Raw genomic sequence first — 14,353 nt, forward strand, 5'->3', positions numbered from 1 at the left:
ACGAGGAACTGTACAAGAAAATGCTTCGCTTGGGTCTATCTTACATCTTTTCCATGATTTTGTGTATCTAGGCAGCGTTAACCCCAAAATATTGATGTCACTTTTTGCTTCCTTTAATTCAGATTAGTAGAAAATACACAAACAGCTATTAGTTGGCTGAATTTAATCGATATTTTTAAATGTTAAATTCACTCTAAATTCTAATTATCAATTGTATTATTAATATTACACTTAAATCAATATAAGATAGCAGATTTAAAAAATGGTAAGTTTACGACAAATCGTAAATTCAATTTGTAAATTGTATTGAATGTTTTGGATTAATATACCATTTTTAAGGCACAAGAAGTCGAGGAAACTATGAAACGTATTCAATCACATAAAGGAGTAGTTGGAACAATTGTAGTCAATGCAGAAGGTGTGTTGTGTTTTAATCTATAGTTTTTATGTGACTGGTAGACAAAATTTAACAAATTTCTATTCAGGTATTCCAATCAAATCTACATTGGACAATACTACAACAGTTCAGTATGCAGGACTGATAAGTCAGTTGTCAGATAAAGCAAGATCTGTAGTAAGAGATTTGGACCCAACAAATGATCTTACATTTTTACGTATTCGAAGCAAAAAACATGAAATTATGGTTGCTCCAGACAAAGAATTTATACTCATTGTAATACAAAATCCAGTTGACTGATATCCAAAAGAAAAAGTACTACATACAAGGATACATGGTTTATAAATCACTAATATATTATTTCACGTGACATATTCTGTTGCAATGTTAATTACACTATGCAAGTATCATATAAAATGTTGATTTTCAAACAATATTAAAGAATGTACTTTATAATTATTGTCAAATAATATTGCACTGCATAGTAAGATGACTTCAAATATTACAGAATGACTGCTTTAAATGGAAATTTTTATTACTTAGATCTTTTGAAAAAATTTTATTTATTATAATTAACACAATTACAGTGTTTATGTGTTATGTAATTAGTACTTCATGCTGTTATTTTTTAATAAATTTTCATTAAAATAAAACAATAGATGTTATCTTATTAATTTAAAATACTTAAAATCATATAAAACCTTCATTCATGTGAAGAAAATAATATATTTATTATAGAAATGATTAATTTTATTTAATACAAAAGTATGTAAAATACATTAAATTTAAAAAAATATATTGGTAATAGTTAGCTTTATAGAAGTATACTAATCAGTGTTACAATTTTTGTTTCTTATTTGATTTTTACATACTTCTAATTCTTCAGTACTCGTGTAAAAATATAAAAATTTTGTAATATAATTATTAAGAAAATACAATAAAAATCGTATCGCACACGCGATTATTATATATGGTCATGTAATTTTCTCAGTCTCAAGAGTGAAATCTTAAATATTAAAATATTTAATGTATATTTTCTTGAATATATAACGACCACTATATTCGTTTATCTAATTGCAAATCTGTTATAATAATTATTAGTGTACACAAGAATAACATATACCAGGTACAAAATTAAATATATCAGAAATATAGTCAAAGTAATTAGTATAAATAGACATCACTTAATTACAAATCCTACATAAATAAATATACAAATCAACTAAATTTTGTTCATGAGTCTGAATAAAAATGTTTACTAGATGGACTAGTATTTTTTTAATAAAAATTACGTGTTTACAGAGTTTTGATGTTTTAAGGAGGGATGGAAAGCACTGTAATAAACGGTCATAGCTGTTATACCTAACAGAAAAGGTATAATACAAAGAATAGTAAGTACATTGAAGTACCAAGAATTTTTAACTTCATTTGATGATGTACATATCCAGAATACAGTTGCTGTTATATTTTCAAGAAAACATACTATATAAAAAAACACATGTTTGAGAAATGTACTACCATCTACAGCATTTAAATATATAAATATGTGAACTATACCAATTACTAAGGAAAATAATATTGAATTGATACGTTCTTTAATTTTTGGAGTATAATGTGGAGCATGATTGTGATTTCTACAGAATTCTAACATACCATGAGAATCAATAATGATCCATGCAGTCATACCTATCCAGTGACAAATACAACCAATGGCAGTGTATAGTGGCCATATACTTGCAACAACACTTAAAGATAATATTCTTGAAACTGAAAATTTAGTTGAAATTTTAGAAGCTAATTCTCTTAAACAATCATAGCTTACATACCTGTTGTACAAAAGTGCCATAAAAATTGCAAAACTGTTCCTGTAACACCAATATTTAACTTATCTTGTTGAACCAATCTAATGCTACGATGATAACTAGCCATTGCCCATCCCATACTTCCAAGTGAACTTAGGATACTAGCTACTTGATGAATAACTATAATAAATACAAATATAAATTTCAGTCTGCTATACATGTAATGTCATAATGGTTATATAAAAATATATGTACACTCAAAATTAATACTGCTATGATAGTGTTTCAATAATATAGTTAACTGTAAAATTTGTTGAGGTGCTGCTTCAAGAAAACATTCAAACACCCTTAACAATGCAACATCTTGATCCTCCTTGAGCATTTTCAGATAATATTTCTTTTGACCATTTCGATTTTCTTGTTTTTTAAACTTGTATGCTTTGATAGCATATTTCAAAGTTTGATAGTAACGCAGTACTGGTGCTAATTGAAATGCTATAACTACAATGCAATATAATTTTTTTGATAGCATTTTATGTACACATTTGAATTCTGATTGATCTGATTCTGTATTTCTCTATAAAAAAAAAGCAAATTGCTTTTAGTGCAATTAAAATGAAACATGTAAATGAAATGAGTATGTAATTACATTATTATCTTGTCGTTGCATTTTTCTGCTGATTATGACATTTATGAATGAAGGTAAAAAAATAAAAACAGTTGTCCATACAAAATATGTTATTTTGTTTGCTAATAAATATCTAATAGCAAGATTTATGTCAATTGCCATGTCTAAAACATGCATAATTATTGAAGACACCAGAAAAAATATATCCAAATAGGATATACTTGGATTTTTTAAAGGAACATCTACATCATCAATATCCAATTCCAATACAGGAAAAATACCAATTATTTGTCGTGTATGTAGATGTTTATTATTTGCGATTTCCATTTTTAACCATGGTAGTTAAAATCATCAACTCCTCTCAGTTATAATACATTTGTTCCATTCATTTTTCACACTATCTTTGAATGGTAAACCTAACCTTGATGAAAATATGTTTTTGTTTATCTGGAAATTTATACAATATCAGATATTCATTTTCATTTTATCAACTGTTCTGAATAGTAAATATATATCTGAATTAATGTACGAATACAGTTCAATGCATTTTAAAATATATAATGGAACTTACTTTTGTATAACAAGTGGTGCATTACTAATACAAACGTACTTTGTACTAATGTATAAAAAAAACAATGGTATTGTTTAAATTGATGTTTTGTAACAAATTAAATAAATTTTTGAAATTCATTTTACATTGTTATGGGATAAAAATGTTTTAACACAAACTGAAATAAATTAATATTATCTTTCTCTAGCTATACAGATCTTAAAAGACATACAAATATATATTTCTGTGTATATACTTAAAACATATGTAATATGTACCAAAAGTTTCTATTTATTTTTTGACATGCTAATAATTACACATTGTTACAAACTTGTACGCCCTATACGTATTTAATGTTGGCATAGTAACCATTAGAATACAAGCGTAGGATGAAACTATAGTTTTTTGAATAAGAATTTGTTACTGATAAATGAATAGTTTTTCTGTGATAAATGAATACATTAAATAGTAAAAAATATTCAGTGACTATAATTGTGCAGTATTTAATACTACTGTTTGATATCTTCGTTAATTCGTTTGCTAATTTCTCTCGACAAAATCCAATTAATTTATTAATTCTTTACATGTACATATGAACGTTATTGTTTTTTTTTTTCAACACATTGATCATAATTTTATTTTAATTTTAATTTTTTAGGGTTCAAGATATTTGTCTTATTGTAACTCTTACAATTTTACTAGTTAATTTCTTTTCCACCTACATTTTTCAGGTAATTATTTAAATAATAATAGTCAAAATTTAATATGTGATTTTCTAATGCCACAGTATTCTCCAAGGTATTAGTTTATTACATATCAAAGACTAATTGTATTTTTTTTTTGTTATGCAGATAGGATTAATACAATTGTTGTATACAAAATTTCGTATAACATTAATATTATGTATTATATACATGATATTAAGTATTAGTCTACATATATGGGATATTAAAGTGCATTGGTCATCATCCTTCAAATACCATTGGTCCAAAGAATTCCATGTACTTTATTCATTACACAGAGGAGGTATATTCAAAATTAAATATTATATACATAATTTTTAATGTTCTTATTTTTACATTTCTGTATATTAAAGTTGCAGTTTTATATTACTACTTTTATAAAAGAACATCCCTCAGAATTGCAGATCCAAGATTCTATGAAAGTTCTACATGGGTTCAAAATCAATTTAGTCTTTCATAGTTAATCTTTTAGAATAAATTACAGTGATTGTCAGAAATGCAAAATGATGACAGTACATGCCTTTTATAATTTTATGTACATTTTTTTTATCTTGTTTATAATAATGTTACAATGATATTTAACATAAAAAATTTTAATAATGTAAATATATAAATTTTATATTCTAATCTAGATTATTTAAAAATAATTACAGTTTAATGTATTTTTGAAATAATTCATTTTATATACAGTATAAAAAGTACTTTTTTTTACAATTGTATTTATATGTTATGAAAATAAAATGTACAATTTTGTACAATTTTAAATATACATATGTAGTTTACATTACATACAAAACTACATTTAAACATTAAAGTATCAATCATTATATGAATGAGAACAAGCAGCAATTTATGGTACATATTTTGTTACTTATGATATAAACAATGCAGTTTGTACTACTTTTAACATTTTAAAATATAAGTTAATATCACAAGAATATATTTTTTAATCTAATAATTTATTCATTGCTAAAAGAATTACCATAAACAAGTCAAGTTTATGGGAACCATTTAATGCAGAAAAATGAAGTTTATGTGCCGTCGTAATAAAGCATCATTTGCAGTAAATAAGTCAACAGTACTTTTTTTGTAAGTCTTAAAGAGCAAGTAAAAAAGAAATTCTATTGAAATTATTTACAATACCTATGTAATGTCTATTGTATTGAAATTTTATTTTCATTATTTTATAAAAAAATATAATATGTAAAAGTTTTTATACATTTTAATACATCACAAGTTTTGAAAATGCAAAACTATTATCCCTCATCATTCTTTATAAATAACATGTTCTTTTATTGATTTAACTGTTATTATGCTTTAGCCTTTTTATATTTCTGTACAGCAGTTTTGATGTCCAAAATTCTGTTAAAAATTTTAACATCAACATAATTAAACAATAAAATAAGATGATTTTAACTGTTTAACAAATATTTTAATACTATGTTAAAAAAAAATTATTTCAAATCAATAATTGGTTGGGCTTATTATCTCTTTCAAATGTAATAAAAGTATCATTTTTAATTTGAAGAAATAAATCTCCTTTCAAAGATTGTTTCATATATTAGAAAAAATAATACCTTTAAATAAATATTACTAAAATGTAATGTTTTTAAACAGTATGATTACCATGAAGAAAGAGTAGCTTGTCTATCAAATGAGGCGGTAATGCAGCTCGTCTCGTATCATATAAAACTTGTATTTCTGCCGGTATTCTTGAGGGTGGTGCACAACATGCAGGTACACAATTATATCTACAAGCCAACTTGCCCAAGTTCGGACATTTTGCAGAAATTTTAGCCCACCACTGAAGAGGACAATAATCAAGTGGTGCAGTAGATTCAGAATGATACTGTACAAGTTCAAGATCAGCTTTTTCTTCTGCGGGCATTCCACTTTTCATTGAACATAAACCTCCAAGTAAAAGTTCCATACCTACATGTAATTATAATATATTCTACTTTTGTTAATAAGAAAGATAAAAATCATTAGACAATTTATAATACCAACCTGATAAACGACTCTTTTTATTTGGAGGTTCTTCTTCAACTTTAATGTTACCAATATCACCAGATTCTTCTTGTATTAATTTAGTCAACATCTCTTTTATAGGAGCTGCAACTAAGTTTTTATCTTCCTCTGTGGCATATGGTAGTTGTTTGAACCTAATACACAATATACAATGTAAATTATACTTAAATGCATTTATATTTCTATAATTACTCATAATTTATAATTACCTTGGATCAAGAGTAGTTGCAATTTGAAGTAAAAGAGTAACATTATAATCTGCATATCTATCACAAAGCATATCAGATAAAGACTCTTTAAATGATTTAGCTATATCGCTATCAGTTTCCTTAACTTTTAGATGAGAAGACACCAATTGCCAAAGCAATGGTTTTAATAATGATATTAAAGGCATCTTCTCTTCGCTAAGGGTCATAATTGTAACCTTGAATGGCTCTAGAACATTTACGAGATCTTCCACAATTTTCCACTGTTCGCTTGTTAGATCAACTACTTCCTGATCCACACCTTCCATGCTCTCTAAAATTGATGTTACAATATTATGACGCAGGACTATTTGTTCAAGCATGTTATATGTTGATGTCCATACAGGTGGATAATCTATCAACATAGTGTTTTCCTCTAACTGCAATAACATTAAATAAATTTTTAAGTGAATTCATAATTCTGTGAGTGGCCATTTATATTATGATTTTCCATTTACCTCCAGTAATTGTTCTTGCATAGCCAAAGCTGCTGATGCAGCTGGATGACTTATAATGGCTCCAATAACTGCTCTGCATTTTGATAATATGGTAGCAACTTCTGGATTTTCAAAACAAGCCTGAGCACATACTTGCAGAGTATACAATAAACAAGGAACCAATGTTAATCCTCTGCTTGTTAAAGCAGTTAATAATTCTGATCTGGACGTGGCTACTACTACTGCAGTTATTTTTTCTATTTTCAAGTCCCAATCAAGTAACAAAGAATCTATTGTATTACCCCATTGAGACTCTTCCCAATCTAAAGGTGCATGAATTGTACTTAGTACTTTACATTCTAAAACTGGTTCACCAACATTTTGATAATACACAGAAATAGTAACAAATCTCTCATCAGAATTTGATCTCCACTCTTCAACTGTTAAACCTACTTCGCTATTAATACAAGACAAAGTTGTGGTCACTGATTCACGAAAGGCATCATAAATCTTTGGTATTATTTCTTCTTCTAATTTATTTTTACTAGGGATTTCACAAGGTGAGCGTAATGTAGCGACTAATCTTTGAAAACCTCTACCCTCTACCACTTCTGGTAACTGTAAATCCATTATGATAAATTCTGCTATAGCATCTGACACAGTTTTGCCGTCTATACTTGTTTGATTAATGGAATTATCTTCTGGCATAAGAAAGGCCACATTCTGACTATTGTTTGCAATATTGGAACCACTTTTAATCATAACTCTTAACGGTTGACCAATTGAAATATCATCTTCAATATTAGATAAAGTTATGTTTGGATCAGTTACAAACTGAATATCTCCATCTATTTGAACAGTACCATCAGCATTAGTGGTATAAATATGTTGTGCAGAAGTTAATCCTGCCTTTAATAATTTTTTTTGAGCTCTTCTCTCTTTTGTCTCTTGAGAAAGTACCTGTCTGCGAGGAGGATTAGTAGCTTCTAATTCTAAAAGTTCTTGAGCATGTTTATTTTGCAAATGCATACGTAAATTACTAGTATTACGATTATATGCAATCTGAGTTTTACACAGTACACATACAATTTTGACTTTAGTAAGAATATCACCATCTTCAGTAGCTGGAAATCCAAAGAATTTCCAATAAATACTTCTCATTGACATGGGTACTACTAATTTCTTATAAGTATATGTATGTTTTTCTTCCATCATTTTGGCAAGTATCATTTGCATCTCACTTTTAGAATCATCTGTTGTAGCAGATTTTCCATTGTTAGGTAATATTATTGATTTACTTTCCATAATTACAAAGTAAAATACATAAATACCGGCACGTCTTATCTTTTAAGTATTAAAATGTATATATGCATAGTATTTCTCATATTTTTAATCCTTAACACGACTTATTTTTCGTCAAAATGGAGGATTTTCGTTGCATAATTTAAAATTCAACTGTTTTTAAAGAATATATAACTCTTTTTTATTAATCTATCTTCTCCTCTTGTTATAATAGAATAACAAATTTACCGCGAAAATTCCGATATCTCAAAGTAGCGTTTGACGAATTATTTTACAGATATCGAACTTCAATTTCTCGTTTCGAAAAGAACGATGCACGATCGGTTATCGACTAGCTCTCGTAACGATGCTATCGACTTTCTTTTGTTCAATGAAATATCGCTAGATACAACTCTCAACTAATCGATTTCGTAAAACGCTGCAGTGTAAAGCATTCTGATTGGAGCATGCAATATAATTTAGAACCGAACCAACTTAATAGTAGAAAAATCTCTATAAAAGTAAGGATAATTTTATATTGGCAATAAATGTTTTTATTGAAAGAATTTACCAAGTTCTGGATTTAAAAAAAAAAACTTTCTTTCTAACATACAGAGAAAAATGTTTAGCGCAACTTTTATCAGGAAATAAACAATAATCACTTATCAATGGATGAATCACTAACTTTGGATGAATACAAGTGTCTCAAGAAATTATAAACTCATAACCTCTACAAACGGCAATCGACGCCACTTATTTTTTTTAGATTGAACGTGTAAATATGTTTATATGCAACAATCGTTATTGCTCGAATTAAATACTATATATCCGATAGTAGTTTTTAATAAAGTAAAATGCTTTCTTAAAGCGTTACCAAACTTTAAGTTTTGGTTATGTTTGATTCGTTACGATTGTTGTAATTATATTAATATACTGTCCATGATACATGAAAAAATGTACATATCAAAGAAACTAAAAGTATTCTCTTATTTAATGTTATGGAGATTAGCCTGTGTTTTTCTTGTACAAACTGCCCATGTTCCAGATGAATATTGGCAGTCATTAGAAGTTGCTCATCATTTAGCATTTGGATATGGATATCTGACATGGGAATGGTATATGAAAATTCGCAATTATATTTATCCATTTCTGATATCTATCTTGTATAGAATGCTGGCATTGGGGTCTTTAGATCATGTAACACTCTTAATAACATTACCTAGAATATTTCAGGCATTTATTACTGCTTATGGAGAATATAAGTTTTATGAGTGGACTAAAAACAAATGGACTCTATATAGTTTATGTATAAATTGGTACTGGTATTATTGTGCTTCGCGTACATTAATAAATACTGTAGAAACATCATGTACTATGATAGCTATATCTATGTTTCCATGGCGTGATAGTAATGTTAAATCTATAAGATACTTATGGATTGTAGGGTTTTTATGTATGATGAGACCTACTGCTGTTATTATATGGTTACCCTTATGCATTTATCATTTATGTACAAGTTTGCAAAATAAGTTTGTATTAATATGTCAGTATAGTATAATAGGCAGTGCTTGTTGCGTTAATTCAGTATTAATGGACACTTATTGCTATGGTACATTTGTTATTTCACCTTGGGAGTTTTTCCGTGTGAATGTTTTATATAAGATTGGAGATTCATATGGAACACAACATTTATTGTGGTATATTTTAAGTGGATTACCAGTACTTTTAGGTTTACATTATGTTATTTTTTTATTATGTATGTGGCAAGTGATGAAGCATCCTAGTTCATTTCATCGTCAATCAATTATGTTAGTTGTAATAAGTTGGACAATTGGCATTTATTCTTTATTATCTCATAAAGAATTTCGATTTTTATTACCGCTTTTACCAATGTTCATATACATTTGTACTTCTTGCACATCTCCTCTAACAATGAAGTCTGCAAAAATAGTTAAACAAGCGTTTATAGTGTTATTAATAATCACCAATGTTCTACCTGGATTTTATTTTTGTATGATACATCAACGCGGATCGCTAGATGTGATGAATATTCTTCACAATGAACTTAGTGTTATTGATGATACAACTAACATACTATTTCTTACTCCTTGCCATGCCACTCCTTTGTATAGTCATTTACATGTAAATGTACCTATCAAAATATTGACTTGTGAACCTAATTTTAATAGTAGTATAAACTATACAGAGGAAGCAGATGCATTTTTTTCAAATCCAATGCAGTGGCTAAATAATTATTATAGTAATGAAAACAACACAATACCCAGCCATGTAATATTATTTGATAATGTTATACTAAAAATCCAACAATTTTTAGAACATTATCAACTTATATCACAAACATTTTATACGCATTTACCGCAATCAAATTATGGAAAATATATTCATGTATATAAACATAAATAAAAGATATTGAATTAAAGAAAACCCGTTAATCGCTACTACATATTATCATTCTCTTATTCAGTTTTATGATCCTCAATTTATCTTTTAATTATTAATTATATATTATTTTTTCAAACATTCGAATTAAATAATTTTTAAAATTAATCTTTAAACTAAGGTGGTTTGTAGGTGGCAATAATTTAATAATAAGTTAATAAATAAACATCTTTTTCTTTAAATAGCTATACATAGGCAGAAATTAAAGTTACCACCTAAGAGGGCGGTCGTAATGATGAAAATAATTGAGCCACGCAGCGGGAGGAGCCGAGGTTCCCGACGGATGGTTTGTGGAGTGAAGGAGGTGGTGATCAATGGTGGTAGTAGCAATGGTGGTGGTAGAAGTAAAAACGTAGTAGGAGAAGAAACGACCAAACAACTTTTCTACAGAACCATTACGAAAATCTTGAATAATTATGATTAGATGAAGCGAATATTGATGTACCGATGATGGAAAATCAATCTAGTTTTGAAGAATGAGCATGTACCGTTACCAAATAGATCTTGAATCTTGGCTACAGAGCGAGAGAGAGCAAAGGAAAGACGATGATGATTCCAACGGTATATTCTCGTCCCTAGTTGTTTCTACCAACTCGTAGTCGTTGATATTATCACTTGCATTGTTTCATAGATCAAATACTTGCGAACACTTTATCAAAATTGTTATTTTGATCACCAAAGTGGAAGAGACGGATGTCCTCATATCAGGGAAACTCTCCAAATTTTCAAGAATATATTATTAAAATTTTGTTTCAATATTTCATTAGCTATATCTTAAGGGATGCTCATCTATTTCAGCTTCTAATTGTTGAAGGTCGTATAAGTCCAATATCCTGTTCTCTGATAAACCAAGCAGAGGTAGGAAGGAAGACAGCAGACTGATCTGTAAGATGGTAACAATTGTAAGATTGAATATAGTGGTTGCAACCGTGGGTAAAGAAAGGCGGACGTGGTAAAGTAACGCAAAGTAAAGTAAGGAAAGGTAACTCGTGGCTGTAATCGAAGGTACAGTAAGATGGTGCAAGTGGGATGGAAGAAAATATAAAGAGGGGACTGACTACATGGAGTCAACGTTCCGAGCGGGTCAGCGACCAGCCTGTCTTCTTTTCTCTCTCTCTCTTACCTTCTCGTGTCCTTTCCTTTATCATGATACTTCACGGTTGCCTTTTCGTATTAGTGGAACTTTATGTATTTTATACTTCGACATTTGGAAGGTATCAGGGCGAGTAAGGGAAATTGGGTCACATTTCCCTCGAACAATTCAGCCTTGCACCGAAGTCCTATGTTAAATATAACACCAATCGCGGAAGAATCGTTGTGATTTGCAATGCTTTGAAAGTTATGTACAGATACATGTACGAAAGGCACGAATATAATCCTCAGTCCGAGAGAAAGTTCTGTGCAACGGTGAATCCGCTCCCCTTCCTCCTATCGTAAAAGAGCATCTAAAACGAATTGTTCATCGTGAAGTACGATCGGTTATAGGTTCTATCTCGAAGTGTTTGGAGCATATTCAAAATAAAGGAATACCTATTTCCTACTTACAAAAAACTTAGCAACTATTTAATTCTTCGATAAAGGAATTGAGTTGTTTTTAAAAAGTGGCAATGGTCTCATATGGGAAATCGAAAGCATCACATATAATCCTTTTTGAGAGAATTTCATTATTTTAGATCGGCTTTAAATTACAGAAGCACCCTTGGCAATATATTATACAGCTTTAGGCATGGAACTAGCCAGGGTCAACTTTGGGATCTTCAAAAAGCAGGTGTTTGACAGGTGTCCCTAACTCGAGGAACTTCTCTCTTTCCGTCCTCTTCCGCCATCGCCAGACGCTGCAAATAAGTATTGTGTTCTCTATATTTATACAAAAAATGTTTGCGTGTCATATCGTGAAAACCTGATTCATAATCTATCAATTAGGATAGCTGCGCGAAAAAATATTCGACTTCCGTTTTCAAGATAAAGAAGAACTAACGATTGTAATAAAATACTTGTCATTATGCACGCGCGGGGTACTTTGAATTCACATCTATTTTATAACAGCACAGTGCTCGTTTGTGTAGGATCAATATGACACAAAAGGTTCAGAGTCCGATCTCGTAAACCGGCTCTCCTTACATCGCCGATCGAGACTTTGCTCTTCGAGCCGAGAACTTTGCTCTCGCACGATTCTCGTTGTCCGTATACGCACCTGTTCTTTTCATCCTTATCTGTTTTTAGAATATCCATGGTTCATTTTACATTAATTTTGCCTTAAAATAGGATTTTATTTCATCCTGTATATTTTCCTAAGTATTTCGATGAATTTTCAAACTGAATTTCCTTCAATATATTTTCTGAAGAGTAATCAGCTCTTTGTCAATCGAATCCTGTGTATTTTGATAAATCAATAATAAGTATGATAAAATATAAGAATTGTCAAATTTATAAATGTCTTGTAGTGCAAAGCGATTGACCTGATCAGGAAGAACAAAAACCATGTATTACCTATTCATGTATGCATAAATATATGTGTAACTAATGTTAGAAATCGACATCCTTATAGCGTCTAATTCTCGAACTTGGTCCATCATAGAACAAGCGATGATGCACTTGTCCTCCTCCGGTCGTCGTTACGCGCTGTCGAGCTCAACCAATCACAGTTGGTAAGCAACAGGTGAGCGACCAATCCGATCTCCCTGTCACGACATCGTCGTTCTTACGTAGCGCTAAGCATTTCGCTTCACGGATATTCCTACCATATCCAAACGACGATTGCTTTCCCGTTTTCTGCTTCTTTGTCTATACATAGTCACCTCTCGTTCTCCCGTTTCACCATCCGCAGGCGATCGTACCAACCTGTTGCTCGTGGCTTTCCTTTACTCTCCTTCCCTAAGTCAATTTAACGCAAACTATATGTATAATATTCATACACGTTCCGTACTATGTTTATGTCGCGTTGCATCGACTTTTTAATTCTAACAAGTTTCTTTACCTGATTTTTCATTCGAGTGAGAAATGTTAATTTCCATACAATCATTGATTGCAATGATGTATCTAATCTAATTAAAAAATTGATATTGTACAATAAAATCATCTAACAAGTGAACAAGATTTATAGAATTAATAATAAAACATGTGAAATGATGATTCATTAATATTAAAATATAGATCGATAATTTATTGAAATTACCGGTATTCAAGAAACATTATGCGTTCATGCAAATGTAAGACGTACCTGCGTACGTATGTACGCAAACCGGCAATAATTATAATTCCATGTTTAACAAGCATCCATACGATCTAATGACTCTTAAGTTTACACGAAGATACATCCGAGGTACGGATGTATTTTTTTTTTTAAATCCGAAGAATTGCGAAAGATACGTGAATACTAGCGTGATATACGTTCGCACGTTATCAAGGCCGTGATCATGTTATGGAGGGAGCATCGAATCGAGGGCACAGGCGACGGTACGTACCTGTGATTTGTTGTCGGGGGCTACTTATGCTCGAAGGAATCGTGTAAGGTGGTCGCCATTTTCGTTTCTCCGAATCACGTGAATAATAAGCGTACCTCCTCGAACTAACGGATTGTATGCTTTCCTAATCAAAACCATCGAACAATACTTGCACTTGTATACCTTTGCGAAATTCATTCATACGCGAACAATCGTTCGGTGGTTCGATGTATCGAATTTCGTTAGAAGTCCGCCATGAAGAAGTAAACGTGGCGCTCCAGGTGGAAAATAATCGCGGTCGGGTAGCGGGGTGAGCGTACCGCAAGGCGAGTGGAATGT

The 14,353-nt window shown here is 30.2% G+C and overlaps 5 protein-coding genes and 1 long non-coding RNA gene across 13 annotated transcripts; 3 read left to right on the forward strand and 3 right to left on the reverse strand.

Moving 5' to 3' along the window:
- The first annotated feature begins 2 nt into the window (after nucleotides 1–2).
- Nucleotides 3–1,783, forward strand: LOC114871275 (dynein light chain roadblock-type 2). The gene is made up of 3 exons (XM_029176966.2): nucleotides 3–265; nucleotides 340–418; nucleotides 486–1,783. The coding sequence occupies exons 1-3, from the start codon at nucleotides 263–265 to the stop codon at nucleotides 695–697; spliced, it is 294 nt and encodes a 97-aa protein (XP_029032799.1). The 5' UTR covers nucleotides 3–262; the 3' UTR covers nucleotides 698–1,783.
- On the reverse strand, nucleotides 1,292–3,502 carry LOC114871255 (XK-related protein 6-like). Of its 2 annotated transcripts, none has more exons than XM_029176932.2 (5): nucleotides 3,399–3,502; nucleotides 2,849–3,274; nucleotides 2,455–2,776; nucleotides 2,224–2,379; nucleotides 1,292–2,164 (listed from the first exon to the last, which is right to left on the reverse strand). In XM_029176932.2, exons 2-5 carry the CDS (start codon nucleotides 3,152–3,154, stop codon nucleotides 1,686–1,688), a joined length of 1,263 nt encoding a protein of 420 aa, XP_029032765.1. In that variant the 5' UTR covers nucleotides 3,155–3,274; nucleotides 3,399–3,502; the 3' UTR covers nucleotides 1,292–1,685. The 2 variants fall into 2 exon arrangements, with proteins under 2 accessions (XP_029032765.1, XP_046141018.1); XM_046285062.1 differs by having other exon boundaries at nucleotides 2,849–3,323; nucleotides 3,399–3,501.
- A 141-nt stretch (nucleotides 3,503–3,643) lies between these two features.
- On the forward strand, nucleotides 3,644–4,706 carry LOC114871282 (transmembrane protein 138). The gene is made up of 4 exons (XM_029176980.2): nucleotides 3,644–3,963; nucleotides 4,036–4,108; nucleotides 4,229–4,403; nucleotides 4,474–4,706. Exons 1-4 carry the CDS (start codon nucleotides 3,830–3,832, stop codon nucleotides 4,578–4,580), a joined length of 489 nt encoding a protein of 162 aa, XP_029032813.1. The 5' UTR covers nucleotides 3,644–3,829; the 3' UTR covers nucleotides 4,581–4,706.
- Nucleotides 4,707–4,872: 166 nt separating this feature from the next.
- On the reverse strand, nucleotides 4,873–8,468 carry LOC114871633 (E3 SUMO-protein ligase ZBED1-like). The gene is made up of 5 exons (XM_029177779.2): nucleotides 6,852–8,468; nucleotides 6,358–6,773; nucleotides 6,128–6,282; nucleotides 5,747–6,052; nucleotides 4,873–5,482 (listed from the first exon to the last, which is right to left on the reverse strand). The coding sequence occupies exons 1-5, from the start codon at nucleotides 8,133–8,135 to the stop codon at nucleotides 5,421–5,423; spliced, it is 2,223 nt and encodes a 740-aa protein (XP_029033612.2). The 5' UTR covers nucleotides 8,136–8,468; the 3' UTR covers nucleotides 4,873–5,420.
- A 78-nt stretch (nucleotides 8,469–8,546) lies between these two features.
- LOC114871638 (GPI mannosyltransferase 3) lies at nucleotides 8,547–10,644 on the forward strand. Of its 2 annotated transcripts, none has more exons than XM_029177794.2 (2): nucleotides 8,547–8,632; nucleotides 8,727–10,644. In XM_029177794.2, the coding sequence occupies exon 2, from the start codon at nucleotides 8,901–8,903 to the stop codon at nucleotides 10,533–10,535; it is 1,635 nt and encodes a 544-aa protein (XP_029033627.2). In that variant the 5' UTR covers nucleotides 8,547–8,632; nucleotides 8,727–8,900; the 3' UTR covers nucleotides 10,536–10,644. The 2 variants fall into 2 exon arrangements, with proteins under 2 accessions (XP_029033627.2, XP_029033636.2); XM_029177803.2 differs by lacking the exon at nucleotides 8,547–8,632 and having other exon boundaries at nucleotides 8,643–9,067; nucleotides 9,157–10,644.
- Nucleotides 9,964–14,272, reverse strand: LOC114871642. Of its 6 annotated transcripts, none has more exons than XR_003788623.2 (7): nucleotides 14,036–14,272; nucleotides 13,062–13,445; nucleotides 12,766–12,943; nucleotides 12,117–12,406; nucleotides 11,695–12,016; nucleotides 11,060–11,454; nucleotides 9,964–10,050 (listed from the first exon to the last, which is right to left on the reverse strand). It is a non-coding gene; the product is annotated as an uncharacterized LOC114871642 (long non-coding RNA). The 6 variants fall into 6 exon arrangements; XR_003788626.2 differs by having other exon boundaries at nucleotides 9,979–10,050; nucleotides 11,066–11,454; XR_003788622.2 differs by lacking the exon at nucleotides 9,964–10,050 and adding an exon at nucleotides 13,549–13,615 and having other exon boundaries at nucleotides 10,701–11,454.
- Nucleotides 14,273–14,353: the final 81 nt, after the last annotated feature.

This window comes from Osmia bicornis, chromosome 3 (assembly GCF_907164935.1).
Source record: "Osmia bicornis bicornis chromosome 3, iOsmBic2.1, whole genome shotgun sequence".
NCBI classification, from domain to species: domain Eukaryota; kingdom Metazoa; phylum Arthropoda; class Insecta; order Hymenoptera; family Megachilidae; genus Osmia; species Osmia bicornis.